Below are 20923 nucleotides of genomic sequence, written 5' to 3' on the forward strand. Positions count from 1 at the left end.
AAACACAGCTAGGGTAACTCATGGCTTAGATAGCACCTATCAAGGATACAAAACAGACTGGCTAGTCCTCAAGGCCGGCTCCAATTAAGACTTTATTTACAAGGAGGCAGATGGAGTACTTAACAGACTTCTTTGTTCTCAGGATTCCATGAGTCAGTGGCCTGTACAGCCTAAAGCTGCAGGCGGAGACAAGGCCAGCTTATCTCCTGAGCCACAAGACACCTGGAGGGAGGTGCATGTAAACATGCCCCTACCCAGAGATCTGAGTTCCTGCAACAGGGAAAAAAAGGATCAGTATTGCAATGAATTAGAAAGATTTTTTAAACCGAAATACAGGCAATATCAAAAGGAATGTTGGCAAATTCATTCATGCATGCAGAAGTTATTTATTGAGCATTTTTCCTGTGCCAGACATTGTTCCAGGAGCAGAGATTAGAGCAGTAAATAAAACAGAGAAGACCCTGCCCTCAGGAAGCTGCCTTTCATGTGTGTGAGGCAGACAACATGAATGACCTAATTGTAGTGTGTGCTCATTTTTAGAAATAAGAGAAAAATGAAAGAGGGAGGAAGAATCAGAATTTTGAGGGTGAGGGACCATTTTAAGTGGGATAACGAGGGGAGTATATTGAGAAGGTGAAGGGAGCTCACCATGTTTGATATTCTAGGAAAGGCCATTCTAGGCAGAAACAGCAAGTGCAAAGGCTCAGAAGTGGGAGGAACGCATCTAGTGTATACAAGCAGCAAAACTAGGTGGGCACACAGTGCAGTATACAGGTCTAGTATCACAGAAATGTACACTTGAAACCTATATGATCCTATTAAGCAATGTCTCCCCAGTACATTTAATTAATTTTTAAAAGACGAGGAATGGAATATAGATGGAAATGAAGTCAGAGAGGAAAGGAGAGAGGGGCTTAGCAGATTTTAGAGGTCAGTGCTATTCAATAGAAACAGTAGGTGAGCCCCCCCCCCCATGTGATTTAAATTCTTCTAGTTGCCACATTTAAAAAGTAGAAACATGGAATGATTAAAAAACTGTGGTACATTTACACAATGGAATACTATGTAACAGAGAGAAAGAAGGAACTCCTGCCATTTGCGACAACATGGATGGAACTAGAAAGAATTATGCTGAGTGACAGCAAAATGGGAATAAAGGGAGCATATCTTAACATAATTAAGGCTATATATGAGAAGCCTGAGGCCAACATCATCCTCAATGGACAAAAACTGAAAGCATTCCCCCTGAACTCAGGAACTAGACAAGGTTGTCCACTCTCTCCACTCCTTTTCAACATAGTGTTGGAAGTCCTAGCCACAGCAATCAGACAAGAAAAAGAAATAAAAGGCATCCAAATTGGGAAAGAGGAAGTGAAACTTTCATTATATGCAGATGACATGATAGTATACCTAGAAAATCCTATAAACTCCACTAAAAGACTACTCAATATAATAAGTGAATTTGGCAAAATCGCAGGGTACAAAATAAATATACAGAAATCTAAGGCATTTCTGTACACCAACAATAAAATAGCAGAGACAGAGACAAAAAAGAAAATACCATTTACTATAGCAACAAGAAAAATAAAGTACCTAGGAGTAAACTTAACCAAAGAGATAAAAGACCTGTACTCTGAAAATTACATAACATTGAAGAAAGAAATTAAGGAAGAAACAAATAAATGGAAGCAAATACCATGTTCTTGGATGGGAAGAATCAACATCATCAAAATGGCCATACTACCCAAAGCAATTTACAAATTCAATGCAATCCCTATTAAAATACCAATGACATATTTCACAGACCTAGAACAAATACTCCATAAATTCATATGGAACCAAAAAAGACCCCGAATAGCAAAAGCAATCTTGAGACAGAAGAACACAGCAGGAGGAATCACAACACCAGATATCAAACAATACTACAAAGCCACTGTAATCAAAACAGTATGGTACTGGCATAAGAACAGACATATAGATCAGTGGAACAGAATAGAGAGTCCAGAAATAAACCCAGGCCTCTATGGTCAACTAATCTTTGATAAAGGAGGAAGGAACATAAAATGGAGTGAGAAGAGCCTCTTTAACAAATGGTGCTGGGAGAACTGGATAGGGACCTGCAAAAAAATGAAACTAGACCACCAACTTACACCACACACGAGAATAAACTCAAGATGGATCAAAGACTTAAATGTAAGCCGTGACACCATAAAAGTCCTAGAGGAAAACATAGGCAAGAAAATATCAGATATCTCACGTAACAATCTCTTCACGGATACATCTCCTAAAGCAAGAGAAATAAAGGAAAAAATAAATAACTGGGATTACATCAAACTGAAGAGTTTCTGCTCAGCAAAAGAAAACATCAGCAAGATGAAAAGGAAACCAACCATATGGGAAAACATATTTGCCAATGACATCACAGACAGGGGACTGATTTCCAAAATATATAAAGAGCTGATACGACTGAACATCAAGAAAACAAACAACCCAATTAAAAAATGGGCAAGGGACCTGAACAAACACTTCTCCAAAGAGGACATCCAGAAGGTCCATAGACACATGAAAAAATGCTCAACATCATTAGCCATCAGGGAGATGCAAATAAAAACCACAATGAGATACCATTTTACACCAGTCAGAATGGCCATCATCAACAAATCAACAAGCAACAAGTGCTGGCGAGGATGTGGAGAAACGGGAACCCTACTGCACTGTTGGTGGGAATGCAGACTGGTGCAGCCACTATGGAGAACAGTATGGAATTACCTCAAAAGATTAAAAATGGAACTGCCTTTTGAACCAATGACTCCACTACTAGGATTATACCTGAAGAATCTTGAAACCCCAATTCAAAAGAACTTATGCACCCCTATGTTCATTGCAGCACTGTTTACAATAGCTAAGTGCTGGAAACAACCTAAGTGCCCATCTGTAGATGAGTGGATCAAAAAACTGGGGTACATTTACACAATGGAATACTATGTAGCAGAAAGAAAGAAGGAACTCCTGCCATTTGCAACAACATGGATGGAACTAGAGAGAATTATGCTTAGTGAAATAAGCCAGGCAAAGAAAGAAAAATACCATATGATATCACCTAATACAGGAAACTAAAGAACAACACAAACAAAGGAACTAAATAGAACAAAGAGCAGAATAGCAGTCAATAGGGGGGAGGGGAGAGGGAGAGAAGGGGGATAAGTAAGGGAAGGGTTTAATTAAAGAGCCTGTATGAAATACTCATGGACATGGACAACGGGGAGGGATATGATTGCGGGAGAGGGGGTGGGTTGGGTGGGGGAGAGAAATTAGGGGAAAAGGGGACAACTGTAATTGAAAAACCAAAATAAAAAAATTAAAAAAAAAAAAAAGAATTATGCTGAGTGAAATAAGCCAGGCAAAGAAAGAAAAATACCATATGATATCACCTAATACAGGAAGCTAAAGAACAACATAAACAAATGAACTAAATAGAACAAAGAGCAGAATAGCAGTCAGTAGGGGGGAGGGGGAGGGAGAGAAGGGGGATAAGTAAGGGAAGGGTCTAGTCAAGGAACGTGTATAAATGACTCATGGACATGGACAACGGGGTGGGGATTGACTGTGGGAGGAGTGGGCTGGGCGTGGGGGAGCAATGAGGGAAAAAGTAGGATAACTGTAATTGAAAAACAATAAAAAATAATAATTAAAAAAATAAAAATAAAAAGTAGAAACGGGGAATGAATATATTAAAAATATTATTATTTTAACCTGTGTATAATCTAAAAAGTGCTAATGAGATGTTTTACTTTTTGGATGTTACAAAGTTTTATTTTTTTTTATACCAGTCTCAGTGAGACGAAGGTATAGAGATCATTTTTTGTACTAAGTCTCTGGAACTTGTTGAGTACTGTGCACTTACAATGCATCTCAGTTCCATGCATTAGTTCTGGTGCTCAGCAGCCCCACATGATGGCACTCACCATGTTGGACAGCACAAATCTCCAGCCCTGCAGAATGCTGTAATTCTGCTGGCTTATGCTATGAATGAATGGAGAAGCAAGAGAAGAGTTTTGCGCACAACAGTGACATAATATGGCTTGGGTCTTCAATGTCTCTGGTGTTCTGAAAGTAGTGATGGGAATGGCTCCGCCCATGCCCCAGCAAAGACTTCGGAAAAGCTCCTCATTAAAGAGCAAACCTGAGCATAAATGAACATGAGTCCAATAACTGGTTTGGGGAACGAGTGTCAGTGTAGTTTTCTCAACACATTGTCATTGCGCTGGCTGCAAAAAGAGAGACTACCTTATTCCCAGATGTCTCTCTTCATGCCGCAAGACCGAGGAAGACCATTATTCTCTATGACATGCCGTGCTCCAGAAATAACTTACCCTCATACAATATTTTCTCCCAGCCCTCGCTTTTTATGCTCATCCCCTCTCATGGACTGTGAGATCCTCAAGACAAGGTGCATAACATATCTATCTTGAATTCTCATGCCTACTCCAGTTCCTGGAAGTTGGTAAGCCCTCAAGAAACACCTGTTACCTTGAAGCAAAAAAAAAAAAAAAAAAAAAAAAAAATTAGTTAAACATTCCCTAAATGAAAACAACCTAAATGTCTACTAAATGAGATATATTTACATATTTATGTAATTCAATACTATGCAGCCAGGAGAATAAGCAAATTAAACTACACATAGCATGAATGAGTATTGTAAATTGTGTGTTGAATGAAAAAGACAAGGTACAAGAGTATATACCATGTAATTCCATATATACAATGTTTATTACAGGCAAATTAATCAAAGTTGACAGAATACTGATTACACTTGGAGGTAGCAACTGTAAGGGGCAAGATAGGGCCTCTGGGCTTCTGATAACATTATATTTCTTTTTCTGGCTATTTGGTGTGTCCATTGTTTAAAACTATACCGAGCTATTCAGTTATATATGAGCACTTTTTTATATGCATATTATAATCCAATTAAAAGCTTACACAAGGATATATATATATATATATATATATATATATATATATAACAACAAAACTAAAAAAGCTGTAAATTATTTTAAGTGTGGGTCATTTTTCTCAACTGTAAAAGTGTTACAATTCAATATGTGAGGAAAAATTTATGGCTAATTGAATAACATACAGTATATGCGTCTTTATAATTAAAAACTTCTACTAGTACAGCATATGTTAAGTATTTTGAATCCGTTTTCCTCTCACCTCAAAAAGGATTGTGGGTCATAATTTGGAAAACATTTTAACGTGTACTAATTTAGTGTTTTTATTTTACTTTCCTTGTTTTCACTGTACAATTTTCCATACAGGTGTATTTTAAGCGTTTTAAAACATGCAACTTTGTGTTATATATTTATTCTAGTGCAGTGATTTCCAGCCAAGAGCAGTTTTGCCCCCGAGGGGATATTTGGCAATGCCTCGAGACATTCTTGGTTGTCACAACTTGGGAAAAGGCTGGAGATACAGCTAAACCTCCTACAATGCACAGAATTGCCCCTAACAACTGAAAATTATCTAACCCTAAGTTTCAGTTGTGTTGAGGTTGAGCAGCACCAAATTAGTTAAATTCCAAATTAATGTTGGAATTGTAAATTTAGAATTTTTCTTTACCAGTTTAATCTCATACTTTAGAGACTTTTTGAGATATTAAAATCATTTTGCCTAAAGTGAGTGAATTTTCTTAAAAAGTTGTATTAACACCTTTCAAATTGCTTATATTCTTGAAAGTGTGTGCTGTGGAGTTTTTTCTTTTTTTTTTTTTGGTTTTGTTTTTAGAAAGAAAGTTTGAGAAATATGTGTTTGTAACAATTTTATTCTTCTTTCTCCAGGCTAGAAGAGCAAAAGAATATCTTATCAGAATTTCAAAGAGATTTAAATGAATTTATTTTATGGTTGGAAGAAGTGGATAACATTAGTAGTATTCCACTTGAACCTGGAAATGAGCAGCAACTAAAAGAAAAACTTGACCAAGTCAAGGTAATTTTATTTTCTAAAATCCCCCAGGGCCTACTTATATAAAGAGCATATAAATCTATTTTTTAATGTATATAATCATTGATTTCCTGCTCATTACATTATTGATAGTTTTTCACAACTATATTTTGTCTCAATCCAGTGATTTCTAATATGCATGTACTTTTAAAAAGTGTGTGTGTGTGTGTGTATGTGTGTGAGTGTGTACATACATATATACGTAAACTGCAGGACAGTATTTTCAACTGTCCTGATTTGAAATTAATTTTAGTCTTATTGTAAAAATCCACAGCTCCAAATTATTTTAAAAACTGGAAAGAATCTTTATAGAAATAAATCTCCTTTCTCAGAGAAGAACAATCCCACTACTTCAGCCTCTAATTAAAGGTTTTCACTTTGCCTGGAACAATGTTTTGTTTAGGTTTGTTTGCGGGGGTGGGGGGGAGGGAACTTGGAGTTGGTTCCCATTCTAATACTGGTTGAGTAGACATCCAGTTTATTCGAGTTGCTTTTCACACCTTCCCACTGTTTTGTCTGCTTATCACTAATTACCTCACCTGGCTGACTGACATGCTCTAATTGTGCAGTTGGATTAAGTCTCATGGTTTTTGTTTTCAGAAAGAAAATCATTTTGATCTGTTTTATTTTAAATCTTCAAGGGAAGGTGAACAGGAAAGGGAAATTAGCATTAATCATCCCCTAATCTGTGCTAAGTATTAGGTATATTTACATCTGCTATTTTATTTAATCTTTATATCCTACTTTCAAAATGGTTGCTGTTATCCTCATTTTGCAAGGTCACATGATCAAAGTAGAATGGAATTGCTCCTTTATCAATGACTCACTTGGTGAGCACATGCAAATTAAGACTCCAATGTCAACCACTGATCTTGGTGGAACAAGAAATTTATACCTGAACAGAAGATAGAAGTATGAAATGTACTGCCTAATTCAGTAAACAAATACTGAGCACCTACTACTCTATGTCAGATATTGCACTAGGCATTTGAGAGTCAAAAATAAAAAGGTTTGAGTCCATACTTCATTTGAGTATGGTTATGTCATGGAAAGCTGAGCTCAATCTGTTCTTGAAAATACATCTTTTCTAAATGTATTCAGTGTTACATGTGGCAGTGTGATTGATAACTCATTTCAGAAACATTAATTTATTAATAAATACACATTGGTTTTTCTTTTCTTCTTATAATATCTGGATCAGCACTGTCCAACAGAAGTTTTTGTGATGATGCAACTGTTTTACATGATCTATTTCAGTAGTCACTCGCTATATGTGCCTTTTGGGTACTTGGAAGGTAGCTAGTGTGATGGAAGAATGGAGTTTTTATTTCATTGAACCTAATTTCAAATTCAATAACATCATGTAGCTAGTTTTGCATTGGACACTGCAGATCTAGACAACACAGAAAAGTAAAAGACAGTTGTTAAAACCATGGTGGTTTTATAGATCTTGGGAAAAAGCATTTATAATGAGATGCTGAATGAATAAGAGAAATTTAGGGATGTGGAAGAGCCAAAAATAATGTCTTAATGAAACTTCCCCAGTTTGAACCACAGCTCTGTTGCTTCCTATTTTTTTGTCCTTGGATCTGGTACTTTACCTCTCTATTGGTATTTAACCTCTCTGTCTCAGAGTCCTTCTATATAGGATGAAGATAATAGGATCTACCTCATAGAATTATTATATAAAAATTTACAGGTATGTGAAGAGCTTAGAACAATGCTTGGTACTTGGTATTGTAACCAAGCTAAACAGGGCCCATCTGTGTGTTGCCTTGATACATGGCCCAACAATTAGTGTTTAAGGAAATAGGTTTTTATTTACAGGATTCCAATCTCGGGGTGAGGGGAGGGGGCTGGGAGCATTCCTGCTCAGAGCTCTGTTCTCCCACAAGACTCAGCACATCCCTTCCTCCCCACCAGGCTACAAGCCAAATCCATGCCCAGAAGTTCCCCATATCCTTATCTATCCTTAAGCCGGCTGTTCTAACAGTTCTGTATCCCCGCTGGAATGTGCGTTTGTGGGTTTCAGAGTTGCCATCCTCTCGCAGCAGTTCTCTCCTTGAGGATCTGTGGTGCACTGTTCTCAGACTCCATGTAGTGGTGGTTCAGGGAAACATGTGCTGTGTTGCACTGGATCATGGTGGAGTCCAGGGAGGCACACGTCCCAAGAGAGTGGCTTCTCTGTACATTCTTCAGAGGGGCAGAGGTCTACATTCCTGGTCAGAGTTCAGTTCCAAAGCATCTCCCATGAATCTGTGCTTGGTTCCGCAGGTCCCTGCAAGGCTCCATCAGCTCTGCCAGATGCCCGCACAGCTGCACCACTTCCTTCCTTATACCCTTTCCTCTGCCTGAATGGCTGCCTTCCTCACTACCCCAGGCCACATGGAAGAATACTGACTCCCCACTGGCATGGCTTCTACCTTACACACCAGCCCTTATGGCGGTATGGTGGACCACTGCACTATAATCTGCATGGCTGCTTGCTGTGCCCCCTCGCAGACTTCATGGTTGAATTTTTTCTCTCTCTCAGCCTGCCCTTATTTTAAATGATGACCTGGCACTTCCTACATGACCTAACATCTGGCCCCTCCTATGATGTACTGCTTTTTCCAGTTCCCCTGTATCTTTTACCTTCTTTTGGCTGCCATCTTTAGTCAGGGCAAGAGTTCCCCATTTATCTTAAATGCCACATCATCTGCTGTGGGGACTTTCTCCTATAGTCTAGGGATGCCCCCCCACTTTGTACTCCATTTCATTATGTTCTCAGTGTTATTTCTTAATACACGATAATGCAATTTGGTATTCAGTGCTATGTTATAGCATGGAGGCTTAGTACGTAAGAGGATGATGAATTTCTCCAGATGGTTCTATTTCTGATACAGATGTGTTTTCAGACTTTTAACTCTGCTTGGGGTGTTATTTCAGAGCTGATATCACATGACATTTTTATCTTGGAAAAAAAAAATCTATCAGAGATAAGATATCCTGGTTCTTCCTAGGATAGGTTTATCTACTTGAAAATGAGTGTTTCAGTCTATCAGCTCTGCATTCAGTAGAAAATTGTTGGTATTTGAGGTACCAGCGGGTCTTGGGTCAAGTTGTGCTTTGATAGATTAATCAATAGAGGCAAAGACAAGGCAGTTGGCATTGCGCTGTAAATTCATTTTAAAAGTTGTTGCATGTGTCTGTTTCAGTTACTCGTGGAAGAGCTACCCCTGCGCCAGGGAATTCTAAAACAATTAAATGAAACCGGAGGAACAGTGCTTGTAAGTGCTCCCATAAGCCCAGAAGAGCAAGATAAACTTGAAAACAAGCTCAAGCAGACAAATCTGCAGTGGATAAAGGTTAGACATTAACAACCATCTCTCCTGTCACATGTGCTCAAAGTTGCAAGTGTTTGTTTTGTTTCCTGGTTGTTTTACAGGTGGGGGTGGAGGTGAGGGGCTCATATATGGATTGTTTGTTGTTGTTATTTTTTAACCTGACCATTTGGTTTGCCCACGTGATTTGTTGTGGATGGAAGGGATGGGGGGGGTGGGTGATGCTACATTAATGACCAAATGCCAAAATATACAGCATTATTACTTTGCATGAATGATTCTAAACAATGATACTGGAAAGGGATGAACTAATTAACTCAGGGTTTGGGTGTATTAATATATTGACAGTATTTCAGCAAGGTGAAGGTGATCAAGTTCAACATGTATCATAAATCGAAATTCCCTTTATGTATAGTATAGACTTCATCAATGCTAAACGAATGCTAACCTTTTCAAAAAGTCTTTTTGTCTTATTTATTTATTTGTTCATTATTTAATCATTGACTTAGTTACTTAAGGTATGAGTCTTTATCTTTTTACCTCAGATACTTTTTAAATCTAATATTTTAGATGTTTATCAAAACAATGCATACTTACTCTTTAAAACCAAATGGTACATATGAATGAATGTATAATGAAAAGAACATCAATTAATGTATCACCATTTATCAAATGACAATTGTTTTCTCATGCTACTACTGTGGCAACTGTTAAGTCAAGTAAGCATGTATGTATGGATCTGCTTCTGGATTCTCTTCTCTTTTACATTATATCTGTCCTTCACCTACTACCATGCTGGCTTAATACCAGTCATTGTCGAACAGCTTTATTGAGATAAAATTCATATTCCATATATTTCGCCCATTTTAAAGTGTACCAATTACTCGTTTGTTACATATTTAATTTTTAAATTGTGGTATATATAGCATGTCATTTAAATTATTTTAAATGTATACAGTTCAGTGTCATTTAATACATTCACAATCTTCAACCATCAACATCATATTGTTCCATAACATTTTCATCATCCCAAACAGAAATTCTGTAACCATTAAGCAATAGCTCCCACCCCTTACCCCATCAACCCCCTCTCCAAAGTAGCCTCTAATATAATTTCTATCTCTATGAATTTTACCTATTCTAGATATTTCACATAGTGGACCCATATGTATATGTCCCTTCTGTGTCTTATAAAAAGAAGATGAGAGGTACTCTCTTCGTTTGGAAAAAAATTATTGAAGATTGATATTACAGTAGTCCCTTGCTATATATCGCGGTTCACTTATCGTGGCATCACTGTATGGTGGGATTTTTAAAAATATTATATTTAATTATTTATCGCAGATTTTTTGATATATCGCAGGATTTCGTGCTACTGTATAAGTATGTTGTTAAAGTTACGTAGGTTTAAGAGTGTACACTATGATTAAGAACATAAGTAGTGTTTATAAAAGTGTGCAAAAGGTTAATAAGGGAGTGGGAATGGTTTAAAGTGTGTGGGTAAGGTTTATAAAGCCTATATATATATATATATATATATATATATATACACACTAAAGTAAATGTAAGGTTCCTACTTCGTGGATTTTCACTATCGTGGGGGGTCTAGAATGTAATACCCATGATAAGTGAGAGAATACTGTATTTCTTTCTAAGATGTTTCAAAGAATTCAGTTGCAAAGCCATCCAGGCATGGAGATATTTTTTATGAGAAATTTTTTTGATAATTGGTATAATTTCTTTAATAGAAACAAATGATGGTTAGACTTTTCATGTTTTGTGTGTGTCAGCTTTTGTAAGTTGTGTTTTCCATGGCATTTGTCTGTCATTTTCTCTTTTTGGGCTGTAGACTTTGTTCATACAGCTAGTGATCCCTTATAGGTTTATATGTAAGAATGACAAAATAGAGAGATGGAAAGCACTAAGTGCCTAGATAGATCTTGCTGACTGGGATATTTTACTCTGTGTGCTAAGACCAAGAGCTAGCTCTTGCTGAAAGAGACCTTTAAATTCTGTAATGCGCTGGGCTTTCCTTTGAGGTACCCAAGCCAGCTGCTGAACTTCTTTCTAGGTAACGTGTTGAATTTCTTTAGATAAGAACCACACACTTTTTATTTTGGTTTATTTTTATTTTTGCTTGTATGTAAGTGCTAAGGGAAGACATTTATAATGCGATAGTTTTGAGCTAGGGGAAAATTTGCATCTACAACCTTTCAGTACCCCAGTTTTAACCTGCGTCTTAGCCAAGGTGCAATCCTGCTGTACCTGAGGCTACTTCTCCCTTCCTTTATGTGTCCCTGTAGGAACTTTTCCTGTATATGCTTTTGACCCTCCAAAGATATTTTGAAACCTCTGATCCACCATTGATCACAGTTTTGCTGCCTTATTGGGCATATTTAATACCTGTTCACTTTGCTCTTTTCAAAATATGAGGCAAATTGTAATCCTTTAAAGTGGTAGTAAAGCCATAGCAAGGAGATATTGCAGAACTGTAATTTTCATGTAATATAAAATGGCTTCTTTCAAAAATGGCACAATTGCCTGTGAAGAATTGCTTGTTATTCATCAGCATCCAACAAAATTGAGAGGTATGAAGAAGTTATGCTGAGAAAAGTTTCTGTACATAGGTGATTTGCAAAGAAAATAATAGAGACTTTATTTTTTATTGTGTCGGGTTATTTATTATATTTTAAATTGATGATGCTAAAGTTCTTGTAACAGATCATTTACATGACTGACGAAATATTTATGAACTGAAAAGTACCAATTTTTGACATTACAATCAAAATGTGTATTTAGATGTCTATAATTCAAGCAAGTAGGTATTTGAAAAAATCGCTTTTATTTTCACATATCAACACTTCCTTTCAGTTGTGTGAATAGTCAGAGTAAAGTATTTCAAGGTGATTTTTTTTAACTACTGAAAATGTAAAGTTTCTTGTTTTAAGGATTTCAAAACAGTCATGTAAAACTACAGACACTTGTGGGAATCTGTTTTCTTAGTGATTAAATTTTGTAGCCACATAATGGTACAAATAAAATCATTCCTCATAGGAAAAAAACAAGTAGGAGCAATGCCCCAAAATGCTTCAAAATAGCTCAGTACATTTTAATATTTCAAAAATGAATGCCAAATGTATAATTCTAGGAAATGTGAGAGAACTATCTAAAACACACAGTTGTAGCTTCGGGAATAGTGAACCATGAGTCAAAGTTTTATTTGTTCTGCGACAGCATAAACAAATTTTTATAACAGCAAATAAAAACCAAGATTGTCAACATCTAGACTTATATTACAAGATCATCCATAATATCTGTGTTCCATCCCCCAATCAGCATTTTAATGCTATGATTTGGCCACCAAATGTCTTCAAATTCGGGGTCTTACTCATTAGCCATATTAAAGATTATTTGTCTGTTCTCAATCTCTATGCCCCTATCCCTGTTGGTTTAAATTTAGAAAAAGAAGAGAGAAAAGGAACAACTGATAAGTGCCAGATTTAGATCAGTACCCAAGTCAGAAATTTAAAATAAAGTAAGGAAAGATGGCCAAGGTGTTCAGAGATGATCTTGATCACCATTAACTGTCAAGTCCTGAGTCATTAGATGAGAGAAGGAATAATGAGGTCCCCTCCTCTATATTCTCCAGCCCCCTCCCCATCCAAACACTGAAGTTGGTGGTATAATTATACTAGTAGGTCATAGTCGCTGAGATACAAATAAGCCAGTTCCTTAATACATGGTATCTATGAAGATGCTCTACTATCACAATCTCTGGAAGCAGGTGCCTTTTCTATGGCTAACTCTAATATGTTGTATCCTACATATTTGCGCAATTTTCCAATTACTTTGGCACCTTTATGTTTCATTACTAGATACGTTTCAGGTGTACAGTGCAGTGGTCAGACAGTCATACACTTCACATAGTATATTTTAGTCAGTGTTTCTTTTTGAATCATGTTGTATACTTGCTTTACTTAATTGAAAAGATCAAACATTTATTTTGTAGACTCATAGAATTATTCACATGAAAGGAGCGTAATGAAGGTAAATTACTCTCACATCTTTTAGATTAGAATGCTGAGTCATAGAGAGGTTATGTGACATATTTGAGAACACACTGCCCTCTATATAAATGTTATTTCAAAATAAATAGGGTTTTTTTGTTTGTTAGTTTTTTTTTTTTTTTTTTTTTTTTTGTAAATTTTTGGTGAAGCTCGTGATTATTCTGTGGATAATATGCTAGAAACAAAGAAAAACATGGCTTCCCATTGCATTCCATTGCTCCTTTAAAGGTAAAAACTGGGATTTTTTTCCATTTAAAGAAATCGTATGAGAGTTTTTGCTTTGCTTCTTGCCCCTTTTGGAAAACTGGATTCTGTTTTCGAATTATTTTTATCAAACTTTCTTTACTTGAATAGAACATTTGTGATCGTGTGATATAGGAAAAGATATTTACATTGTTTCAGAATTAGTTTTATATATATATATATATATATACACACACACACACTATTTTTGATGTTAGGTAACTTTACAGATAAAGCATATTATACATTCTGATTAGTCATAATAAATATATTTTCATTTTGTTGAAGAACTATTTTTTCATTATGATTTTTTAATTTTAAAATGGTAAATAACTATTTTAATTTGTTAATGCCCAAACAGTATAAAATAGTGCATATAGAGACCTAAACATTTTACAAACACAAATAAGAAGTTTTGCTGGAAAGTAAATTTCAGTTTAGTGCACCTAAATATTTAAAAAATCTGATCTACTTTACCTAGGGGAAAACAATTAGGTTTAAAACCATAATATAGGTAGTAAGATTTTACTATAAGAATAATTTTTGCAATATTGATAACAGTACAGGGATTTTTTTCAAACTAAGCCACAAAATATATATTATGAAAGTAAAAATCGACTGAAACTCATAGGCGAGACTATTTTCTACAATAAACAAATGACTGTATCTAAATTTCCAGAAATCCAATTTATGGTGTATTGACCTCTAACTATTTTACTTCTAAGTATCAATCCAAGGAGTAAACACTTTAGATTTGTTCTTTTCATTTGTGCCAAGTTAATAAATGTTTGCCATGTATTGCCAGTCATTATCAGTCATTACTATAAATATGGGGAGTAAAAGCAATAGTCCCCCTTGCCCTGGTAACCAGCATTCTGCTCTCTGTTTATATTACTTTGACTATTTCAGTCACAAGTGGAATCGTGCAGTATTGTCATGTGATGGGATTTTTTCACCTTTTTTTTTTTGTTGTTGTTGTTGTTCTATTAGTTGTCCCAGTTTTGCCCTGTTGCTCTCCCCTGCCCTGCCCCCCTCTCCCACAGTCAATCCCCACACCATTCCCCATGTCCATGGGTCATTCACACATGTTCCTTGACTAGTCCCTTCCCCTTCTTTCCCCACTTCTCCCCCTGCTTCTTCCCCTCTGGTCGCTGTCAGTCTGCTCCTTGTTTCCATGCCTCGGGTTCTATTTTGCTCATTCGTTTGTTTTGTTCATTAGGTTCCCCTTATAGGTGAGATCAAGGTGCCTGGCTTATTTCACTCAGCATAATGTCCCCCAGGTAGATCCATTTTCTTGCATGTGGCATCATTTCCTTTTTTTTGAAGGCTGAATAATATGTGCCATCTGAATCAAACAGTTATAAATATGGCTCTTGGGGAGAAAGCAGAAATAGGTGAGGTGCCACCATGGTGAAACCAGGAGCTGAAAAGGAGAAGGAGAGTTAGAGGCACCAAGACCCTCAAAGGGACCTAATGGCAGGTCCAGAGGGTTTTCTGTCGCTTTTCTTTCATTCTTCTGATTCCATTATTCTAATTATCTATGACCAGCTGTTACCCAGTTTTCCAATTACTTTGGCACCTTTATGTTTCGTCATTAGATAGGTCTCAGATAAAATGTGTTGGGAAATGATGGATTTTTTTTCCTCGCCTTGGCTATGAAATCCAAGTAGTCCATCATTGTTTCCAAATACCAAATTTTTCACATTTTATGTGTAAGCATGATTTAAGATTACTTGTTTAGCGCTGAGCATCTTTGCCATCAATCTACTCACCTAACCTAACTCAAAACTCCAGACAGAGTGTAATTGGACTTGCAGTCCACACCCTTTTTCCCTCCCTTCAATTTTTGGCGTGGGTTTCCCCCATTTTGGTGGAGTGATGAGGAACCATTTGTAGAAAGTTTCTGTGGAGCCAAATGCTCTATTAGAAACCCTTAATCTAATACTAAATAATTTGTTCATTGCAATGCAATGCTATTTTTAAAAATATGAGCAAACAAAAAGCTAGTGCACATTGTAAAATATGACACTTATGCAGCAACTCATTTCCATATTAAAACTTTTCATATATATATATATATATATATATATGTGTGTGTGTGTGTGTGTGTGTGTGTGTGTGTGTGTGTAGGCATATAATATATATTGATAATGTGTGTACTAAGTATGAAAAGTTGTCATTTACATTTGCTATGGACCAGACTTTATTTTAAAAAATGAACTAATTTCAGATTAAAAACAGATGACACTATCCTTGGCAAACTTCCCTCCCTATCCCCAATGAATTTAAAATGTAGGAAAGTATAATGATGAGAAAAAAAGGGGAAAAAACTTCACAACTCTGACCTTTAGCGTAACATTTTTGAAGTTAAGTCATTTATTAACCCAAAGATGTTTGCCCTATAGCAGGGAGTTTTAGAAAGGAGAGGCAATGATTTAGGAAAAAAGAGGTTTTGGTAATATGAAAACATGTATCTTTTGTTTCTGCCAGGCCCTGGCTTTGGAATCACTAGATTATATAGTGTCAACCTTGAGACCAGAGGGGTTTTCTTTGTAATAATTTAGTAATCTTGCAATGGCATTAAATGGAGGCTTTCATATTCTATCTCCTTAAACTGAGGTTTAATAACAAATGAATATTCAAGCCATATTTAAGAGCATGGAATGCAAAGTCTAACCCAGTTTTGTTTATTACATCATGTGCAAAGCCAATATGTAATGCAAAAAATATATATATATTTATATATTTATATATATATATATATATATATATATATATATATATATATATATATATAACAGTGCTGTTTTTACAAAAGGTCAGAATCATCCCAAAAATGAACTTTTCTGTCAGATCTTCATACACATGCTGCAAAATGTGTGAGTTTATTTATGGACCGAAAAGAATTTAATGCTAAGGCCCGGCTACTGTATGCATGTCATCTGACCCCTGGTGCTTCAAACCCGAGGAAAGAGACACCAAGGGCTGGCTTGGTTGATGTATTCCGTTTTTGTCGTCGACCACCTGCCAGGGCTTATAACTGATCTGTAATGGGTTTCTTACCTTTTATTGTGTAGAAAATGGATTGATAGATTACGCCCGGGGCCAGTGAACCGTGGAACCCCAGGTTTGTGGGAAAGACTTTATCACCCTTTGATGTTATTTCTGTCTCGTGTCAGCCAAGAAGGATGAGCTAGATTATCCGAGAGTAAGCTGGGTGCCAGAATCGGCGTTCTCCTCATTTATCCACCTTACAGTTCAGGGAAAAGCCACACTGCATGGGTTATGAAGGGACTGATAAGGGCCTGACAGATAGATTTGGTTCTGGCTTTTCATTTGCTTACTGGAATTATAAGTAATTACAAGACATCGAAGAGACCATTTCAGTGTTTGTTGCTAGAGAAAACCAATCTGTTTTTGCTGTAGAAGTAAAAGTATCTGAACTGGTTGCAATGGTGCCATGATCACTTGTGAACTTTTTCAGTTATCACTGGGAAAGTATAGTCCATCTCTGGCACGGTTGGCTAAGTGTGGAGGAGAGTAGACAAGGAAATGGGCCAGAAACCAAAGTCATTGCAAGGATGTTTCAAGAGAACTCCATTTTTCCTGACAGTCGTGATCTCTAGGCAGCCTGTGACTGATTATTATACTTTAAATACAGTCTAAAAATGCATTTCTTAGGAAGGTGACACATTCTGCCTGTTCATGATGTGGGCTGCATCAACAGTTTTGATTAGGGCAATAATTCATGGACTTATGACTTCTATAAAAGAACGCAAGTCGGACACTCAATTACAGTTTAAATGACTATCGTGGAGATGGCTTTTGTTTTCACTGAGTGTCCTTACACATTCTAGACCAATACAGTTATCACCTCGAATTGAAGCTGCTTTACTGTCTTGTTTGTATCAGTGGTGCATACCTTCCTGCCGCAGTCATTGCCGATGCTGGGGACAGGAGAGAGGAATATTAGTTTTCAGGTGTTCTATGCAGGGGTCCCCAACCTCCCACCTCCCATCTGTGGCCACCTTCACATTACTGCCTGTGCTCTGCCTCCTGTCCCCCCCGTCGAAAAATTGTTGTCCATGAAACCCATCCCTGGTGCCAAAAAGATTGGGGACCGCCGCTATGTACTCATTCCCCGGTGACAACAGACAGTGCAGAAAACAGAAAAGTTAATAGAAAGGACCCTTTATGTTTAAGATTTTATAGGGCTTGAGAGCAAAGGAAAACAGTTTTGAAGTACTAAAATAGTTAAGGAAGATTACCTTAACATCTTCAGTTGTTTCTACTCACCCCGGGATGCAATGGGATTAAGTGATCACTACAACTTGGAGAGAAGGATCCACGTCCTTCAGTTGCCCCTTTGCAGTTTCTTACTTAGTTACTTCGGAATGTGACCTCAAAGACTGTCACGATTTGTGTAATGATTATCTCTGCTCTATCCTCCTAGTCTCTGCACCTCATTTTAGTACCAAAAACATCACTATACTTGTAGTTAATAACTTCATCCTAATGTAGGTTCACCCCTCCATAGCTCATAACTATGGGCCATTTAGTTAAATCCTTTTTGCTTCTCTTGCCTTATTTTTACAATGGTGATGCCTTATGAAACACATTTGATCACCGCCCTCCCTCCCAGGGTTTAGTGAGGAACTCAGGACATAATATATACCATGCATACTTTTTATGAGGAGCTAAATGGTGGTTACTATGACAAGATAGGCATCATATTCTAATATAGCGGGAAGGAAGAAAGGGTCTGTCTGCCATGAAGCATTTCTCAGACCTTAATGTACCTGTGAATCACTTCAGGATTTCCCTGGAATGAGATTTCTGATTCAGTGGGTCTGAGGTAGGGTCTGAGATTCTGCATTCCCAGCGGTCAGGTGATGAATTAGTAAGGATAAACCAGAGGGCCGGCAAGTATCAGGCAGCGCCCACTTCTGAAATACTGGCAAGGCTTTCTCTAAAAGCTTTTGCCTCTTGGTATGTGTGGAGCACATCCATACAACACCAGAGGATACATATTCAACTTGGACAGAACATGTGATCACATTTGTCTTACTTATACTTTTGAAACACAGCTCTTTTTGGGATTCATAACCCAGAAATGCCCTTGTCATTTCTCAGATGACCCTGTGCTCTCAGATCTGTTCCTTCCTAGGTTGTATATTAAAAGAGGCTGACCTCTGCCCACCTTATTTCCTAGGCTTCCTTGCCCACTAGCTTCTGGATAGATTTAGCCAGTGGGAGGTATTGGCAGGAGACTGGAGAGCAGGAGACTGGAGAGCAGGAGGAGGGGAGAAGTCAAAGGATTTCTTCCCCTCATTCACTGCTTTGGGCAATGGCTGATACAGAGTATGAAGCTAATACATACTAGCTGCTATTAAGTCTGAATAACAATCCTCTAAAATTCCTTCTTCATTGATTACCTCCTCTAGCATGCAGTGAAGTTTCATACGGGTGCCTTTGCAAAGTATTGCATCTTCCCTCAGTTACACATTCAATGTCAGCATGTTGAAGATATTATTGGCATTATTGAAGAAGTCTGAACCAAGCCTTACACCCATTTCTGGCCTTCCTTTAGATGTCAGTTATCTGCTGTCACCAAAGTGTTAGGTGGCAGTCCTGCTAACACTTAGCTGACTTGAAATGATAACCGTTTATACTTGCACAGTCTGTAGGTCAGCTGAGCTGTTCTGCTGATACGGCCAACACTCAGAGGGCTTGGCTAGGGCTCTCCTGCATTTTCAGTCAGTTCATGGCTTGGCTGGGGGCTGACGTGAATTCTGGAAGACATGCTTCACTGGGGCTGCCACAGGACAGCCTAGGACACATTCCTTACTAGCTGTATCTTCTCTCTGTGTCTCAGTTTCCCCATCTGACTACAGGGTAGAAATGACACTGCAAGAATGGACTGAGATATAACCCACGTAAGCTTAGAGCTGTGCCTGCTGCATAGTAAACCAGCAGTAAGTACTAGCTATTGTTAATTTTTTTCAGCGTTGTTCCCAGAGAGCTGAAAAAATAACATTTTTTCCAGACACTAACAAAACTCTGAAAAAGTAATCCACTAGAATCCTCTATCTTAATCTGGCTTCCTCTCAAGCCCTTCTGATGCGCCATGAGTATGAATGTTAGCTGTGTCAAGAATCCACCAACACACTCTTCTAACAAGGGCATCTCCTAGTCACAAAGGCCCAGGCAGACAGTGCTCAGACCTATGTGGAGGATGCTGAGGATTCAGTAAGGGCAAAAGTTCCTTGGTAATTTTTTTTTCTAGCCCATGATGTGCAGACCCTCTGTAATCCAACTCTGGATCTCTTCCACCATTTTCTCCCACTTCATATTTTCATGAGGCTCCTCCCATTTGTCCTGGGCTCTTCCTTGCCGATCCCACCTTGCCTGGGCCACCTGGGACATCTCCCTTCTTTCCTTCTCCCTCACACTGCAAATCCCCAAACATGACTGCTCCTTTATACTCACAGGAAGCACGAGGAACCCCATCTTATCTTCCTGTTACCTTCAAGCCCGCAGCCGTGTTTCTCTTACTCTGTTCATTACTTTCTACCTCATAAGTGTCAGGCAGTTTGGGTCATTTCTTTATTTCTTTTTCTATCCGTGCCAAGTGTGCACTAGAGTGTCCAGAGAGAAACTTAACTTAATCCCGTGTTTCCATCTCCCTTCTCCCTGAGGGAGTTAGAATGCTGTCTGTGTCAGGTAATGAAAGATAACGTTTATTGATGGCTTACTGTGTGTCAGGTGCTTTGTAAGGACCTCACTTTGTTAGAAGGAAAATAACCTAAGATCACCCACTATCAGTCTAGAAGAAGGCTGAATTTCCTGCTAATGGGGCACATACTGAAGGGTCAATAAAATATTCCCTACTAAACTGATTGATGATGGCTGATGTAGTGATTTTTATACTGTGAGTAGAAAAATGAGTTTTTCCAACAAATCTGCATCCATAAGTTAAAGAAGAGGTGGATGTGCCACCCAAACGTCTGTGCCTTGAGAGGACACCCCTGGCACTGAACTCATAGGCAAATGCCACCATCTGTGTGATTTTTGTTTTCATTTGCCCATGGAGGCCCAGCAGGAACTATTTGGTTAGCCTTTCCCTTCCCTGGCATCGTCTTAAAATAGTAAACACTGTGGCTGCTGTAAAGCTCTAATCTAAAGGTGTAAATTTAAATATATATATATATATATATATATATATATATATATATATATATATATATATATATATATATGCTTCTTAGGCAACATCTCCAGCAAGAGCTG

General features: G+C 37.6%; 1 protein-coding gene across 2 annotated transcripts in view; it reads left to right on the plus strand.

Annotated features, from left to right (window-relative positions):
- DMD (dystrophin) overlaps positions 1 to 20923 on the plus strand; it is a 1939482-nt gene that overhangs the window by 1194898 nt on the left and 723661 nt on the right. Inside the window, exons 46-47 of one of the 2 annotated variants that reach the window (XM_090265340.1) lie at positions 5838 to 5985; positions 9198 to 9347. In XM_090265340.1, the coding sequence (XP_090121466.1) occupies positions 5838 to 5985; positions 9198 to 9347 (298 nt within the window). Of the gene's footprint in view, positions 1 to 5837; positions 5986 to 9197; positions 9348 to 20923 lie in introns of those variants that run through there. The other variant, XM_090265335.1, reaches the window with a different exon arrangement.

Source organism: Furipterus horrens, unplaced genomic scaffold (genome assembly GCF_987537825.1).
Source record: "Furipterus horrens unplaced genomic scaffold, mFurHor1.1.pri manual_scaffold_17, whole genome shotgun sequence".
NCBI classification, from domain to species: domain Eukaryota; kingdom Metazoa; phylum Chordata; class Mammalia; order Chiroptera; family Furipteridae; genus Furipterus; species Furipterus horrens.